Source organism: Paramisgurnus dabryanus, chromosome 1, assembly GCF_030506205.2.
Source record: "Paramisgurnus dabryanus chromosome 1, PD_genome_1.1, whole genome shotgun sequence".
NCBI classification, from domain to species: domain Eukaryota; kingdom Metazoa; phylum Chordata; class Actinopteri; order Cypriniformes; family Cobitidae; genus Paramisgurnus; species Paramisgurnus dabryanus.
In genome coordinates this window covers 59005649-59023083 of record NC_133337.1, presented here as the reverse complement: position 1 = coordinate 59023083, position 17435 = coordinate 59005649, and the positions used below count along the sequence as shown (strand labels likewise).

At 35.8% G+C, this 17435-nt stretch overlaps 1 protein-coding gene across 4 annotated transcripts in view; it reads left to right on the top strand.

Annotated features, from left to right (window-relative positions):
- plekha1b (pleckstrin homology domain containing, family A (phosphoinositide binding specific) member 1b) overlaps positions 1-17435 on the top strand; it is a 43804-nt gene that overhangs the window by 6677 nt on the left and 19692 nt on the right. For all 4 annotated transcript variants that reach the window (XM_065242644.2, XM_065242648.2, XM_065242647.2 and 1 more), the window contains exons 2-8: positions 3841-4001; positions 10008-10064; positions 11051-11096; positions 12977-13074; positions 16272-16397; positions 16754-16891; positions 17123-17191. In XM_065242644.2, the coding sequence (XP_065098716.1) occupies positions 3861-4001; positions 10008-10064; positions 11051-11096; positions 12977-13074; positions 16272-16397; positions 16754-16891; positions 17123-17191 (675 nt within the window). In that variant the 5' untranslated portion in view covers positions 3841-3860. The remainder of the gene's footprint in view (positions 1-3840; positions 4002-10007; positions 10065-11050; positions 11097-12976; positions 13075-16271; positions 16398-16753; positions 16892-17122; positions 17192-17435) is intronic.

Here is a 17435-nt window from a genome sequence, read left to right as displayed (position 1 = left end):
TCTCATAAACTTATATTTTATTCACAGTAGAATATAGATAACATATCAAATGTTGAAAGTAAGATATTTTGAAATGTCATGCCAAATATTGGCTCATTTTGGATTTCATGAGAGCTACACATTCCAAAAAAAGTTGGGACAGGTAGCAATAAGAGGCCAGAAAAGTTAAATGTGCATATAAAGGAACAGCTGGAGGAGGACCAATGTTTAGGAATGGGAATGTTGTCCTATTCTTGTCTAATACAGACTTCTAGTTGCTCAACTGTCTTAGGTCTTCTTTGTCGCATCTTTCGCTTTATGATGCACCAAATCTTTTCTTTGGGTGAAAGATCTGGACTGCAGGCTGGCCATTTTAGTACTCAGATCCTTCTTCTATGCAGTCTTGATGTTGTAATTGATGCACTATGTGGTCTGGCATTGTCATGTTGGAAAATGCAAGGTCTTCCCTGAAAGAGACGACGTCTGAATGGGATCATATGTATCTAGAACTTGGATAAACCTTTCAGCATTGATGGTGCCTTTCCAGATGTGTAAGCTGACCATGCCACACGCACTCATGCAACCCCAAACCATCAGAGATGCAGGCTTCTGAAAAGAGCGCTAATAACAACTTGGGTTGTCATTGTCCTCTTTAGTCCGGATGAAATGGCATCCCAGTTTTTCAAAAAGAACTTCAAATTTTGATTCGTTGGACCACAGAACAGTTTTCCACTTTGCCAAAGTCCATTTTAAATGAGCCTTGCCCAGGGAAAACGCCTGTGCTTCTGGATCATGTTTAGATATGGCTTCTTTTTTGACCTACAGAGTTTTAGCTGGCAACAGCGAATGACACGGTGGATTGTGTTCACTGACAATGTGTTCTGGAAGTATTCCAGAGCCCATGTTGTGATTTCCATTACAGTAGCATTCCTGTATGTGATGCAGTGCCATCTAAGAGCCCGAAGATCACAGGCATCCGGTATGGTTTTCCAGCCTTGACCCTTACGCACAGAGATTGTTCCAGATTCTCTGAATCTTTGGATGATATTATGCACTGTAGATGATGATAACTTCAATCTCATTGCAATTTTTCTCTGAGAAACTCAGAAAACTTTTTTTCGCTGCAGTATTGGGGGAATTGATGAATCTTTGCCCATCTTGACCTCTGAGAGACACTGCCACTCTGAGAGGCTCTTTTTATACCCAATCATGTTGCCAATTGACCTAATAAGTTGCAAATTGGTCTTTCAACTGTTCCTTATATGTATATTTAAATTTTCTGGCCTCTTATTGCTACCTGTCCCAACTTTTTTTGGAATGTGTAGCTCTCATGAAATCCAAAATGAGCCAATATTTGGCATGACATTTCAAAATATCTCACTTTCAACATTTGATAAGTTATCTATATTCTACTGTGAATAAAATATAAGTTTATGAGATTTGTAAATTATTCCATTACTTTTTTACTCACAATTTCGACAGCATCCCAACGTTTTCTGTTTTGGGGTTGTATATAAATCACAAAATGTCATAGTCGGTTTGGACAAAAATTAGATTTACAGTGAAAGAGATTTTTTGTCGCATTATTGCATCATTTATGACTTAATAAGATAGAAGATATCAACCTTGGGTATTCTGCCATTGGAAAAAACGTAACAGTAAACTTCAATCATGTGCGTCACCTCAGCGCTCCACCTGTGAAACTGCATGCATTTTGCCACTTTCAGCATTTCTTCTATTGAAAATGAGCTAGAGACTCGCAATTGCTGCGTCCCGTCTGAAAGGCCCATTACAGTTTCCTGAATCCTGACACTATTTAAATTACATTTTAAACTGTTAATTAAACATCTTTACTGGATATACGTAACAGTTATATTAGTTACTAAAATGTAATTCTAATTTAATTGTTAATGTGGAAGCCATTGAAATCTTTTATATTTGTTATTTAAAAAAAAATTTACTCATCATTATATAAAGCATTATATCATTGTAATAAGACATTATAATTTTCAACACTCATATTTCAAGTCTTATTTTAATAGGAGAAACTTGAAAGCCAGTGAAAGAAAACATTTATATTTTACATTTCTGTAGACAATAATAATGTTAGACATTGTCATTAAATGGTAATATTGGTGGCAATGCATTGAGTCCTACCTGTTGTGGCGTTCCATACTCTGCCTTTTCCTATAAAACATCATTTTAATCACAGTAAAACCTAAATATAGTTCCCAACAAAACTATTGTTTAATATAAAACATGTTGAAGATTAACAAACAGGCTGGCGATTCATTAAATAATATGCTATTTCCTCACAGAAGTGGTTTATTCAGCTTACTGAACTGAAGCCTCTTCTCCATTGACATTAAAAGAAAACATCATGACATGTTTTTATGCTAACCTTCTAGGCTTCCCTAAAGTGGGATTGCTTGCTCTGTACCTCTGTACATCAGCACTTACAGTATGCAAAGGTCAAAGGTTACACATTGGATAGACAGAACTGTTACTCCATCACTGATGGATAAAGTGGTGACATGGGAATAGAGTAAGAGAAAGCTCTCATGACCCTGCCCGGAGATCATTGGACATCTTAGTTAGATCGTGTTGGTAATGGTTAATTCACTTCCAGTTCACATGGGATTGAAGAAAGTGCTCAGCGTATAATGTGGTCCGGTAATAGATGTCAGATATAAAGACTGGGATCATGTGCTTGATGAATCACAGTTCAAGAGTCTTTTATATAATACAAATATATATATATATATATCCTTCAGATCTCCAAAAAGTCTTTAGTTTTATCAGATGTATAAAAGACACATACAGCTGTACTGATTCTTTTCGAAAATAGGCGATCGGCTCTAGGCATGCCATGGGTGGTGTGAGTCACAAGCACGCAACACACAAAATAAATCATGCCCAGTGTGCATTAATGCTAATGTTTCATGCTTTTTCAGTCTTGTGTGCTTTCACGTGACCTACAAGGGTGGTTGGCGGGCAAGAAAGCAGCACTTTACATTGGGCTCTCCTTAGAAACTCAAGCTGGTCAATTTTCTGTTTCAAGACACAAACAAATGATCTAATAAAAGATTTGCAAACATTGCTTTTTCACTCCGTCACATCACTTTTGCTTTTTCACATGACAACTCTTTAGCTAACTTTAGCAGTTTTTGTAACTAATTACACTATTAATACACTATTACTGTAATTCGCTGCCTCAGTACACAACAACAATCCAAGTAGATACACAATAACCCACCCCACAAAGATAATGATTTATGGCTTAAAATACAATGATTCATACATCCCATGTTTATGTGAGGTCATCTTTGATGAAGTTGTCAATGTAAATAAGAGTGTTTATTGATGACTGCCATTATTTCCCCTCACATGGGACAGACACATGTTTATGGCACAACATTCACAAATTCCTCTTTTTAGGGTTTTCGTCTCTTGGTGGCACTCTGTAGAAGCATAGCTTAGGCTTGTCTCCTAAATACTATTCAGTATTAGGCTAAACTAAAGAAATCACTCACTTCTTAACCTGCGGACAACAGCAGATAGTGCTCTCTTGCTCGCCAACAAGGGCGTTCCCTTAAATGCGTATTGACAGATTAAAACTTTCAATAGGTTGGATGGAGATCTTTTCTGAAACACCTTTATAGACAATATTAGTTTGTCTAATATTGCATAATAATGTAAACGTAGCATTATAAGAATATATAAGAATAATAAAAAAATCATTTTTTGCCAGATGATTGCTTGCAATGATGCCATATTTCTCCCAAAAACCATCAACTTTCTATTTTTCTAGCCTTAAATGTTTTCATCTCATTTATAATAATTTTTCTATCTCTGTTGCAGGGTAATGCACAGCTTTAGAAATGCCGTACGTAGATCGTCAGAATCGAAATTGTGGCTTTCTAGACATCGAGGATGTAGAGAGCAGCGGCAAGTTTCTACGCCGCTACTTCATCCTGGACACACAGGAGGGCAGCCTGGTCTGGTACATGGATAACCCCCAGGTATCAAAAAAATTTAAATCATGAAAATTACAGTCATCAATACAAATATTTGCTTCTGACTGAACTGAAATGTCTATAAACTTCAGATTCTGAATCTGACATATTAACTGAAGTCACAGATAAGAAAATGCCACTCGACATTGAGAAACATTTACTTCCTTGTAGGCGGGTTCTCTGTTAAAGATCAACATTTTTGGATCTGCCCAGAGTCACTCAGGATCTGCCATAGCCAATCGCTAACGTGTAGTCGTGACGTATATCATGCGCCGAAACCGTCCAGAAACAACATGTCCAAATTATCAGAGGATTGTTTAGAAAAAGATGTCTGTCAACGAGAGATGCAGGTTTTGTTCATCAAATTTAAGAGTTCAAGGAACAATTGTAAATTCTAAATGTATATTTAAGGACAATGATGTATTCAGTCAACTGTCGAAGCTGGGTCTAATCATTAACAAAACGCCACTCCAGTCGTTGACACACAACGACACACAACATCAGTGTCATCGTTCTCAGCCACTCCCTCTGTTCGCTGATTGGTCCTACAAATTTTTTTTTCTCGAAACGCTAGAATAGAGTGAAATCCCAAACGTAGTACTGAAGGAAAATGAAATGTTTTTTTGTAGTGAAACATAGTTTTACAAATGATAATCAATACCCCCCCAAAAATGGTTACATTACTTTTTACTAGGGGTGTCCTCGACTAAGGATTTACATATTCGAATCAGAATTTTCGAATCTTTCCATAGTCGACCGATAGTCGAATCATCTATGTTTGTATGCATGGGTTGGGAGGGGCCCAGACCAGGTACAAATTGGTAACTTTTATTTTCTTTCACAAACAGCACACATAAACAACTGTCTGATAAAGTGACCAAAACTGTCTTTCAAGTAATAAACGAAGACAAAACTGACGATGCATTTATATATATATTTTTTAAGGTAAAATGTAAGGCAACATTTGTTTAATTATTCCTCATAACATTTTAAAGCCACGATCTACAGAACATCACACAAAAATACATTTTGATAACTAAACCTAAAAAAATAACAAAGGTATTCCTGCCTTGGAAACTCCGGCTACAATTACGTGTTTTTATTTAATTTGGAGATAGCGCGTCAAAGCAGTCATGACCAAAAAAACCCGACAAATGAGAAATGACAAATAATTTGTGATTGTGACTGTAAATGATAAAAACTAATCTTTATTTACAATTCATTAAACGTTAATTTATAACAAGAAAAACACTGAAATTAATGATTATATAGACACTACGCGTTATTATTTAGCACAGAAATACCTGCTTGCTTGCTTTGACTTTGATCATCTCTGTATTCACTTTAGATACAGAAAGACCGGATGATATTATTTATTTCAGGAATCTCTTTGCTATAATTTGAAAGTGAACACCGACTGACCATAATATTAAATCACAAGAAAGACATTCGTGTCAGGCAGAAATAGGTTCGGTGCAGATACTAGTTTCCGTTTCATCACCGAAATAAAAAAAACGGCTTACCTGTTTTGTAGTTTAACTTTAAGATAGACAATATATGTTTTAAATACATTTTAAAAACTTATACTCGTCGAAAAACATCCGTTTTTTAATGTTTAGTTTGATGAACTCCTAAATATGAGACGCAGAGCACCTAACCGTTCGGCTAAATTACATGCGCAAGCATGGCCAGCCTGCAATAGCGCAACATCAATACAACGAAAAGCTATCCAAAATTTACATACTTAAATTAGATCGGAATTTACGTTTATAATAAATACAATTTTTTTTAATAAAATAAGGTCAGAAGTAACAAAGTGCAGAACAAATATGCAAAATGCCTCAAGTGCACGGAAACAAAACACAAGCCAAATAGTTAAATCAGATAACCCAAAGTGATTTATAAATAAAATAAAATATAGAAATTATTAAAAGAACGAAAGACATAGTTTAATTTGCCAGCTTTGTCTTTTAAATGTCGAAACAAAGAGGCAAGGCTTTAATAACGAGACCTCTTATGGACGTGAAGTCCGGTCACAGGGGTTGTTGGATTTATTAACGCATTTTAAAAATATTTATTGAAAGCTGCTACTTCACATATTATTTGCAGCATTATCATAATATGCAGTATATTAATATATTGTGAGAAAGCTGTTATATGTGAAATCAGATAATGTGTGCACCCATACGGCCAAAATTAAATGATCCTCATTTCATAACACATCTGCGACGATTCGACTATGAGATTGGTAGTCGAATCAGGCTTCTCCTATCGATGCATCGAATCTTCGACTATTCGGGGTCACCCCTACTTTTTACTATAATAAAACCATTTCACTTAGGTATATGAGTATGTTGGTATGCAAGTGCTAGCCACAGCATAATTACCGCTTAACCCTTATGTGTTTTTTAAGCAACTTTGTGGCGGCGGGTTGCTTTGTTGTAGTAATATATGTTTGTTTCTACACCGCTGGTTACAAAAACTTATGGCTAGACATACGGTACACCATAGTTCTGCTGTAGGACCATGTGGCATTTGTGGTTTTGGGCAGTAAATGTAGAGGACTACTTTAAGCTATCATGACTATCATCTAGATAAGCAAAGTATTTGCATAATTCTAAAATTCCTTTTTCGCACACCTTGTCATTACAGTTTTGGAATGCGATTGTCACGCATACGTTTATGAGCTGTTAATGACCATTTACATATGAAACTTCGCTAAAAGTGACTGTGGAGTTTCATGTTCTTATGGCTGGAAGAACATGAGTGCTGTGGCCTCTGTAATCTCATAAAGCGTTGAAGAGGATCGATCCGTCTCTGCTTTCAGACCACTGTAACCATTCAGAGAGAGGGAGAATACACTTGCTCTTGCTGTGTGTGCGCACACGTGCGTGCGTGTGTATATAATGTATTTTTATGAGCCACATTTTACAGCACACCTTTTTATTGTCTTTTTTGTCTGAGATTACAGGTTTCTGACTGTGTCAGTTCACTTGTAACTGAAAATAATGTCATTTTCTCAACCTTTTGTTGTTCATGACCACTAGAACTTTATTTATTTAATTTAAAAAAAACAACTATCGTCCGATTCACGATTTTACATTCCCTTTGGTATGTATTAGTACATGTTAACGATATGCAAAATGGTAAGCAATGACACAAGTTATCCTTTCCAACGTAAATGGCGGAGAGAACAATCACCAACAAACTTCGGATTAGCAATTGCTATCTATGGGTCTATTAGCCAGAGCAGCCTACCTCCGAGTACTCCATAGTGTTGATCGATGCTGAAGAGACGGCGCGTTCACAAAAATACTGGTGCACACGCACTGACGAGGACCGGCTCGATGGCAGGTTGCTGGGTGAAAGTGTGGGAAGGGCATACAAATTGTAAACATTCGAAAAACATCTCAAGATTTGCCAATTAGCTTTAAAGAACTGTTCATTGTTAAATAATGTGAAATAAATATTGTAAAAAGCACATTCCGAATTTTTTTTATATAAATGTAATGTATGCACTGATGAAATAATTAGGAAAATAAAAAAGCATGTTCGGTATTCGGCTGAGTGTTTAATTTTACTTGGGCTGGCTAAAAGTTTCCTTTCGGTGCATCCCTACAACCTAATTTAGGCTGAAAACTCCCATTTTATTTATGTGGTCAGTTAACTGGGTATGCTACTAGTCTCTGTTTTCTGTTATGGATCTTTCAGACGGGAGACATGTGAAGGTGACAAAATGATGTTTCACAGGCGGTTTGCATGTGGTGCTTATGCACCTTAAATCCTGCCGCTTTCGCTGGAACAGCTCTTCGCTCCCTTTAAGATAAAAGTCTTTTATTTTTTTTGTGAGCAGCAGCCGCATAGACTTTATAACCAATCATTAAACAGAGTATTAACAAACAATTATAGAAAATTTTACTGAGCTTTAGTGGAGTGTTTATAATATTGAGGAGAAAATAGTTTGAAACGTAATTTAAGGGTGCACTCAAATTATACGAAACTGGACGGAACCGTGCTCGAGCACTACTGCCCCCCTCCCCACTCCACCACCAGCTTCCACTCACACTATACTTTCATCAATCTGCGTCTGTGCACACTTTCATCCTTAGGATGAGATTGTTTTGAAGAAATCAAGAAGTAAAGTGCTCTCTTAACACTGGAGCCCATCGTAATGTTACGTTTTTTGCTTCTATTTTGAGTCGTTTGGGATGCAATGACACACAGCCCATCATATTGCATTATCGATCCATCACATATGCTACTCAGACATTAACATCTCTCTTTTGAATTGCACTTAGAATGATTAGAGCTCACACTGAGCATTTCAAAGTGTGCCCAGGGCAGGCACAGTATAGAGCGATCACACTAGTCAAAAGAGCCAGGCTTTGGGGTCAATTGTGCGCGGGCACAGTTTGGATAGTGTGAAGAATCAATAACAGCGGAGTCCTTTTAGAGTAGTTTATTTCTGATGACATGCAAAATAAACACCATACCATAGTTCAAATCATAGCTAAAGTGTATCAAAAACAACACTGCAAGTAACTGTGTAAAATGTGTACTATATAATGTATACAATCTTAACTAAAGATTGTCTGCCAAACATCCCTTTACATAGCGTGGTTCATGATCGATATCTCCGTTTGTCTTGAGGAAACCAAAAGATTTGTTATTTTCCACAAGGTATTTGTTCCAAGAGTTCAGTTAAGCCACAATTAAGACCATAAAACAATCAGAGACTGGAAGTTAAGGTCCGACCCTGTTGTTTACTACCGTTTTAAAGCTTTGATGAGCCAGGAACTTTTCTAAAATAAATTTGATTTTTAAGCTGTGAAGTTAGCCATGTACATCGATTATGGCTTGAGGGTGAGTAAATCATGGGGTCGCATAATTATCCCTTTAAACTAATTATGACAAAATTGTGACACAAACACACAATTTTTGTCATGTTTCCTTAAGTTAATACAAAAGGTGTAAATTTGCTGACTGCAACCGTGGTAATGTCCACTCCACCACCAGCGCCATCTATGCGGCACAAACTGCTTTCACTATACTAGAAACACAGTCGAGTGGCCATTACACTGCTTTCAGTGTACCGTGTGAAACAACCTTTAGACTGACACTATAAACGCAGATATATTTAGTTATGTTTTAGATCTTTTTACATCATTTTTTTTTTCTTAATTTTGGGATGAATAAAAGATAGAAAACCGTGCCTTTCTTCACTGATGTATAATAAATGAGCAGAAATCTCTGCTGATATGTGCACAGATAGGAAATTGTGTCAGGGGGTGTCTGTTTGTTTCTTTTATTCAGTGAACTTTCTTTTCCTGTCCTGCCAAATGCAGGTTCTGTTCCATTCACTTTATAATAACAGTCAGTACCCCAGCCAACATCTTTTATTGATGCTTCAGCTAAATAATTTACCTCATGGCATATGTGGAAGTGTGCTAAAACTTTCATTAAACCTCACTGCAATTTCTTAACTTTGGAGAATGTTGTACACTTACTTTGAATTTTGTCCTTGTCTGCCCTCAAATACAGCTCACAACACACACACACACACACACACACACACACACACACACACACACACACACACATTCTGGTTTCCATGTTTTGTGGGGACATTCCATAGACGTAATGTATTTTATACCACACAAACTGTATATTCTATTCCCCTTACCTACACCAATCCCTAACCCCAACGATCATACAAAACTTTCTGATACTTCACATTCTCAATAAACATCATTCTGTTTGATTTATAAGCATGTTTCCTCATGGGGACATCAAAATGTCCCCACAAGGTCACAAAAACACTGGTATTCCTATCCTTATGGGGACAATTGGTCCCCACAACGTGACAATTACCAGGTACACGCACACACACACAAACACACACACACACACACACAGTTGCAGCTACTTCTTATGTTAAGTCAATTTGTATTGTTTTTTTTTTAATCAGAATTGTATTTCGCTCTGAGCTCCAATCTATTCTTCTTTCTACAGAATCTTCCAGAAGGAACATCCAATGTTGGCTCCCTCAAATTAAAATATATATCCAAGGTTTGTCATTGTTTTGATTAATTTAATAAAATGTGTTTATTGTGGTTAATTTAGCAGTTGGTATGGACATTTCTCTGGTCCTGCAGTGGTAAATTAATTAATTCATATGAATTAATTCATTAATTCATCATCATCATCATCTTAAATATACTTTTTAAATACAATTAAAATGTGTTTGATAAAATGGCATTTTTTTATGGTACATTGGTTGTACCACCTGACACAAAAAGTCTATCAGTAATAACTGTGAAGTAGTATTTTTTTCAGGATTTGAGATAAATCTACAAACTTCATTTAGCCACAAAAACCACCTGGGGTTTACTAGATGATGTGATATCATGTTTACTGTTTATATTTGTTAACTTCTTAATAATGATGGGGTGGTAATGGCGCAGTGGATAAGACACACACCTTTGGTGTGAGAGACCTGGGTTCGAATCCACTGTGACACCATTGTGTCCCTGAGCAAGAAAATTAACCCCTAGTTGCTCCAGAGGCGTGCGACCTCTGACATATAGCAATTGTAAGTCGCTTTGGATAAAAGCGTCAGCTAAATAAATAAATGTAAATGTAATGATTGCAGTTGTACTTAACATTTGAAAACATCCAAATTGTTTATCCTAACACCCCAACAAATAGGCAAGATTTCGAACATAAAATAGTGAATAATAAATGAAACACAGTTTTTAATGTTTGTCTTAAACTACTAATTTGTTGACAGTTGCACCGCCTGTCATTTTAAAAGTTTAAGATACCAAAACAAATTTTTTTATTTGTTGTTAAAAAATTCTTCATGTATTTAAACTAAGTGCCATAAATGTATAAAGTTATTTTTAAAGTAATTAATGTCCCCAGACACAGAAATAATGTCTTTTAACTATATATGAATGTATTTATGCAACAGTGATTTATTTATCAGTGATTTTTATGTCCCTTACTCAAACACAGAATACATCTAATAACAGTGTTTATGTTTGTCATTAAAGGTTAGTGATGCCACCAAACAGCGACCAAAGGCAGAGTTCTGCTTCGGTAAGCAAGGATTCACATATATGTGTGTGTGTGTGTGTGTGTGTGTGTGTGTGTGTGTGTGTGTGTGTGTATGTATATATGTATGTATCCGGCACTAATTCTAAAAATGCCCAGTGCTGTAAAGATACATACGGTAATTGATAATATTGTGGGAATATCGCATGGCTAGAAAAGCTTAATAAAAATTTGATGCATGTATGTAATGTATGTAGGTGTGAAAGTGTTGGCCCCTTCTTGATTATTTGTATGTTTTTACATGTTTGTCACACTTTAATGTTTCAGATCATAAAACAAGAAAATGTGCTTATTTTTGCCATTTCTAAAGCTTTGGAACTCCAGCGAACCACAGTGAGAGACATTATTCATAAAAAAAAAACACTGCTGAGCAAAAAGTACAAAAAGGCGCGCACCTAACACACTTAGCTCAGTTAATGAAGCTCTTATCTAATGAGCTGATGATTAGGGTCAGATGTGGAGACATACAAAATGTGTAGATCAGTGGGTCCTCAGGAACATGATTGAAAACCATTTGTTTAGACATATGTGATGGCAACCGAGCTTGGATCCGCATCAAAACAATCAAACCGATTGCAAACAAACTCAGTTCGCTTTTGATGAGAAAGCAAACTAAAGAACCAGGCTGTATCACAATTTATTTATTAATTATTATTATTATCATTTAAAGAAAACAAATACACATTAATCAACACAAGAAACAAATCTCCTATGTAAATGTGCCAGATTTAGCAAGTCTGGCTAATTTTTGTAAACACACACACAAAGAAATGTACATACAAAACCAAAACCATTTACGATGGGTGATTACATAAAGTTGTTTGAAACTAAACTACCAATAAACAATTGGGCCATTCAATGAAAATGTCAACCTTATTATGAAAAGTAAAGTTTTAACCCGAAGTTTTTAACCATAGTGATATCTCAGACATCAAAATTTGGTGCAAAGTCTCTGTTAAACATTTTAAAGCATTTTTTGTCCATTATAGTTAAGTAGATGTAAATTTCAGAAAAGTCATATCCATAATAGAGAAATGTCTCATCAATAACGTTGTTTCTTACTCATAAATGTCGTTTGAAAAATAAATAAATGTTTTTGACCGAAACCAAATATAATGAAACACTTAGCCGAAGGCCCGAATACCAATTATTTTTTTTTCACTTATTTGGCAAATTTTTTCACCAAGTTACATTTTCAGAATGTGCTTTTTACTATATTTATTAAACATTATTTAACAATTAACTTTTTTTTACATTCCAGCAGATATTATAGGGCCTTTATACACCTGGGAGCGTATTACAGAGAAATCTTGACTTTAAAATCTTATCTTAACTGTTTGGTAACCATGTTAATTTGCTTTTATAATATGTTTTTGCGAAAAATCCTTATTTAACATACCATATCTTAAGTTTCGACCTAAGATAGAAAGTTTCTGAAAGTGATCAGAACCAAGAAGAAAGTGCAACATCGCCCACTGTTTCAGGACAAAGCAAATGATCTACAGGTGTGAAAACCCTGTAAGCAAAGAAGAGGAAAGATAGTTATAGATAAGTTTCGGAATTTGTTGTAGTCTCTTTGAAATGGTTCACTTAAAAATCAAAATAAAATTTACTTTTAATTTGTTTTGTATCACAATGTTTATTCCACTGTGTTCAAGAAAGTAGTTATATGGGTTTGGAACAACATGAAGATGAGTAATGTTTAGGGGAACTAGTGAATGTTACTAAATTGTTTAGGTGAACTACGGTGTTACTGTAATTTGCTATGCGGATTGCCAAAAGCTCAGACTTCTGCTTTGTTACTACATTTAATGCTTCAGACTCCGAAATGCTTTATAATTTTGTCTGTTTCTTCTCTATCTCAGTCATCAATGCTGGAATGAGGAAGTATTTTCTTCAAGCGAATGATAAGCAGGATTTAGTGGATTGGGTGAGCGTGCTGAACAATGCCACCAAAATCACAGTAAGTCTGAGTCTGAACCAGAACCTTTAAAAATCTACAAATATAACTGATTTATATAGATATCAGGACTGCAGATACACATATACTGCCACATCTAATACAGATATCATGCAAGTTCCATGTGGTAATCTGGGTGAACACTGTAATAATAGTATTCTGTATTAATACCAGTGATGGTCACACAATAGGTATGTTTACATGCACCCATTTTACGAAAATCCTTTTTATATGTTGCTTAAACATAAATATTAATTTACATAAACCATAGTCATACACAAATGATTTCCTGAACAGAACTTCTGCGCAAGCACACAGCAACTGTCACAGAGTTCATTCTTCATCTCAGGACAAAGGTGCAAGGTCAAGATTGTTAGGAGATAGTTGTTGTTAAAAGGTTTTCAGGCATAAAACCGAAACAAAAAATTTGAATGACACAAGGTTATATTTGCTTTAATAAAACTAATGAGCCCTGCAGTTTCTATGATGCATTCCTATAATCACTTCTGTCCCAAATATGTAATGTCACATATCTGTAATGGTTAAAGCTGCCAACAACAACAACATACCGTCATATATTTGACTTTTTAAACAGCAGTGAAACCTTCTGCTGATTAGATAGAGAGGTTTTGGTTTTACTCTCACATACAGTTTCACAAATGGTACTTTAAGTACATTGGATCTCATTTATCAATCTATTAAAAAACATTACCAATATCATCTTGTGGCGGATGAATACTACTGTAATTTGAATATTTTGTCCCTATAAAAGCCTCACTCCTAGAGTTTACGACGTGAAGAAACATAAACCAGCCACGCAAAGGAACTTCTCCATGGATTCTGAACTTTGACCCTTAAAGTTTAAACAAAATAGCTTGAAAAACTAAATAAACGGAAGGCGCCAGATCACTGAAGACAAATTGATCTTACACCAAAAACACCTGTAAACCTTTCAAAATATTCAATAATTAACACAATTATTTTGTAAGTATTTAATGTAAGAAAAGTGATTTAATTCCCAAATGAACAATACTGTACTGTAGTATGCTATATATAGTATATTTACTATAGTAAACTGTAGTAACATTTTTAGATATTAGTGTTTTTGGACTTACTGTATATACCTATTAACTATACTGAATTGTACCCATTTTACCCATATGTGTGTGTGTGTGTGTGTGTGTGTGTGTGTGTGTGTGTGTGTGTGTGTGTGTGTGTGTGTGTGTGTGTGTGTGTGTGTGTGTGTATGTATGTATTTATTTATTACAGTTAATATAAGCTGGTGGAAAATTTGTTAAAATAATACGAAAACACTATTTCTAAAATGTTCTTATTATTTTTTTTTTAAATAGGATATCAAACTTGTAAAACATACACGAGGGGATACTTGACATGTGATTTGATCGAAGCCACCACTCACGTGCATATTGATACATACCAAGTCTTGTGTTGAGTGAAGCTAAGACTGTGTCTTAAGAACAAGCCTGACTTCCTAGCAGTTATTATGTATGTCTAACTAGTGTTACAATTTGGACTTTAATTAGACCAATCTCCCTTTTTATGTAACATATTTAAAACAGTTATGATCAGTCGTGAAGAAAAAAAATTGATGGTCAATCATGATATCATCATTAACATTTAACACATTATGCTATGCTATGTTGCAATTGACAGTTTTCTGTGGGTGAGAACAAAAGAGTTGTGACAGTGTATTTATCAGTTGAGTGTTTTTGCTGCAAGGCACTGAAATATAAACTAGCACTCTTACTAGCAGGCAGTATATCACTGCATCTGTCCAGTAGAGCACAGATTGTCTGCAAATTATAGCCTCTTTCACTGCGTAATTTCTGTAAATTTAAATTGACCAGTAAATACAAAAATGTGCTGTTCACACATGCAGTGACGTTCTGTCTTTTTACCAGTAAGACATCATTCACACATCAGTATCAAAATACCAGTAAACACAGTGAGAAGGTGGAATTTACCTATAAACTGCTGCACAGCAAGCTCAGTGTTGTATTTGTAAACAATGGCGGTTGATGACTTCATATTCATGGCCCGTATTTTGTTGTTTTCACTTCTGTGACAAACGCTGACAGTCGTGCAGTTGCTCGTGACCAAACAACATTGCATTAGGTGTCTTCAAATGGAACTGAACTGGGGAGAAGTCACAATCTGTATCTTGAACAGCAGTAATGTTTACATGAAGGCCAATAGATGTTAAGCTGTTTTAAACAACTTTGATACAGAAATACGGACGTTATGGTGTGCTCGACTTTAAGCAGCATGCGTGTGGAAAAGTTTGTAAACAGTGCAGGAGTAAACGCGTTATCTGTATCAAAACGTTATGATTGGCCCGAAGCTGTCAGCGCTTTTGACATCATCCGTTCTTTTAAAATTAAAATGTTTGGACTTTTTTCACAGAACTAAATGTTTTTGTTATTACACCAAGAATAAAGTACTGAGGAAAAAAAGAAAAAAAATTGGGTACTGGTACTGAATTGCAGGTACTCATACTGGTATTGTAGGGCTGTGACGATTAATCGCGTGTCCCATTAAAAAGAACTGTCTAAAATCGATTCTGAATCGCAAGGCTCCGATTCTGTGTTTCATGCACAGTTCATGCGTGTACTACGTCGTTTTGGTCAGTAGGAAGTCCTTATCAATCTAAAATCATTATGAGTCGGAGTCGTTTATAACGTGCATTTAAAAAAACAACACTTGTTAAACAAAATCATTCAAAATATTCTTTATTATCATGAAAATACCTGAAACAATCTGAAGAACGGTGATATAAATATTCCTGTAGACAAATCCTGGAATAGCATTTCTAATCCTACTTCTTTTGTGGCACAATTGGAGTTTTCTGCACAAGAGCGCCCTCTGGCTTGTGGATGTGGCGGCATTTCACCCGAACAAGCATTTGCACGATAAATCGTCCCAGCCCTATGGTACATTACCGATTAGAATGTACTAAAAAGAAAAAGTTTTCAAATTTGCTTTTGTTAGTTTACACGGAAACTCATTTTCACAAGTGTTCATTTTTAGGCCCCCAGCCCCATACACGCCATTGTTGTATAGATGAACGGCCAAATCACTTAAAAACTTTTCTGTCAGTCTATGTACGTTCAAAACGGTACTTTTGAAAATGGTAATTCTGCATTTGTATTTTATTCTTTTTTTTTTAAATCTTTCTCCAGGTGCCGAAGTCATGTGAGCAGGTGCCTCATACAACAGACGTGGTTCCGGACACATTGGGTGCCACCAAACAAATGTCCTACAAAACAGAGATTGTTGCAGGAGTGCCTATCATCACCACCACACAGGTCACACAGCAAACGTTATTACACCTCAAATACAGAATTGAAGGTTAAGCAATATGTATTACAATGACATGTATTACAAGATTATTAACTAGCTGCCCTTAAAAAAAACTGTAGTGATACCATCAGATGCAAGGTACTATTCTATTGTACACAATATTTATGTTAGATACTTCAAACCATACCATTGTCATTATATATGGCAACAAATTCCAACAATGTATTACTATTGTACATTTAATTTTGTTGGTATATTTTATTACTGATAAAAGCTAATTTAGTAGCAAATGATGGGAAGTAAAAACTTTGGTCAGAGGTGCCAGCTGATGTGAATTGCTGGTGATGTTTGATTTTCTCAGGAGAAAGGTGAAGCTCTGAACGGGGCTGACAAGAGCGGGCCAAGGAAAACTCAAGGTCAGCTGCCATTTTACCTGAGTCGCTGTAACCAGGACTCAACGGTGATCAAAGCTGGATATTGTGTTAAACAGGGGGCTGTGGTGAGTCAGGAAAATATGAATGACATCTTAAAATACTGTATAAGTAGGTAGCACATCTGGTTTTGCAAAAGAGTACTGTTGCGCCACCTCATTGTATCGTGTGATTGATTTGTAACACTCAACATAGATGGCAACTAATACTCACACATTATGTATATTAGTCCAGTTTGTCAATCTGGGTAATTAACACACTGAGTGTTGGATTTATGCACGCACCTTTATGTCTTTCAGATGAAAACTTGGAAGAGGAGATACTTCATACTGGATAATAATAACCTTGGCTACTTCAAATCAGACACGGTCAGTCTCTCTCTCTCTGTTTTTCTGACCTGATTAGCTCTATGTTTATTCACTGTGTTTTTTCACCTGTGGGTTTATGAGCTCAAATTTGATAGTGAAAGTCTGGCCTCTGTTTTTGTTCCTGGCATGGGTCCAATCACATTTTTGAAATTATGCATGTGTGCCAATGTAACTGCTCATGTTAAAGGGGAAGTTTGTGGCCAGTGATGGTTTGTGAGATCAGGTTCTCTGAGCTTTAGTTTAA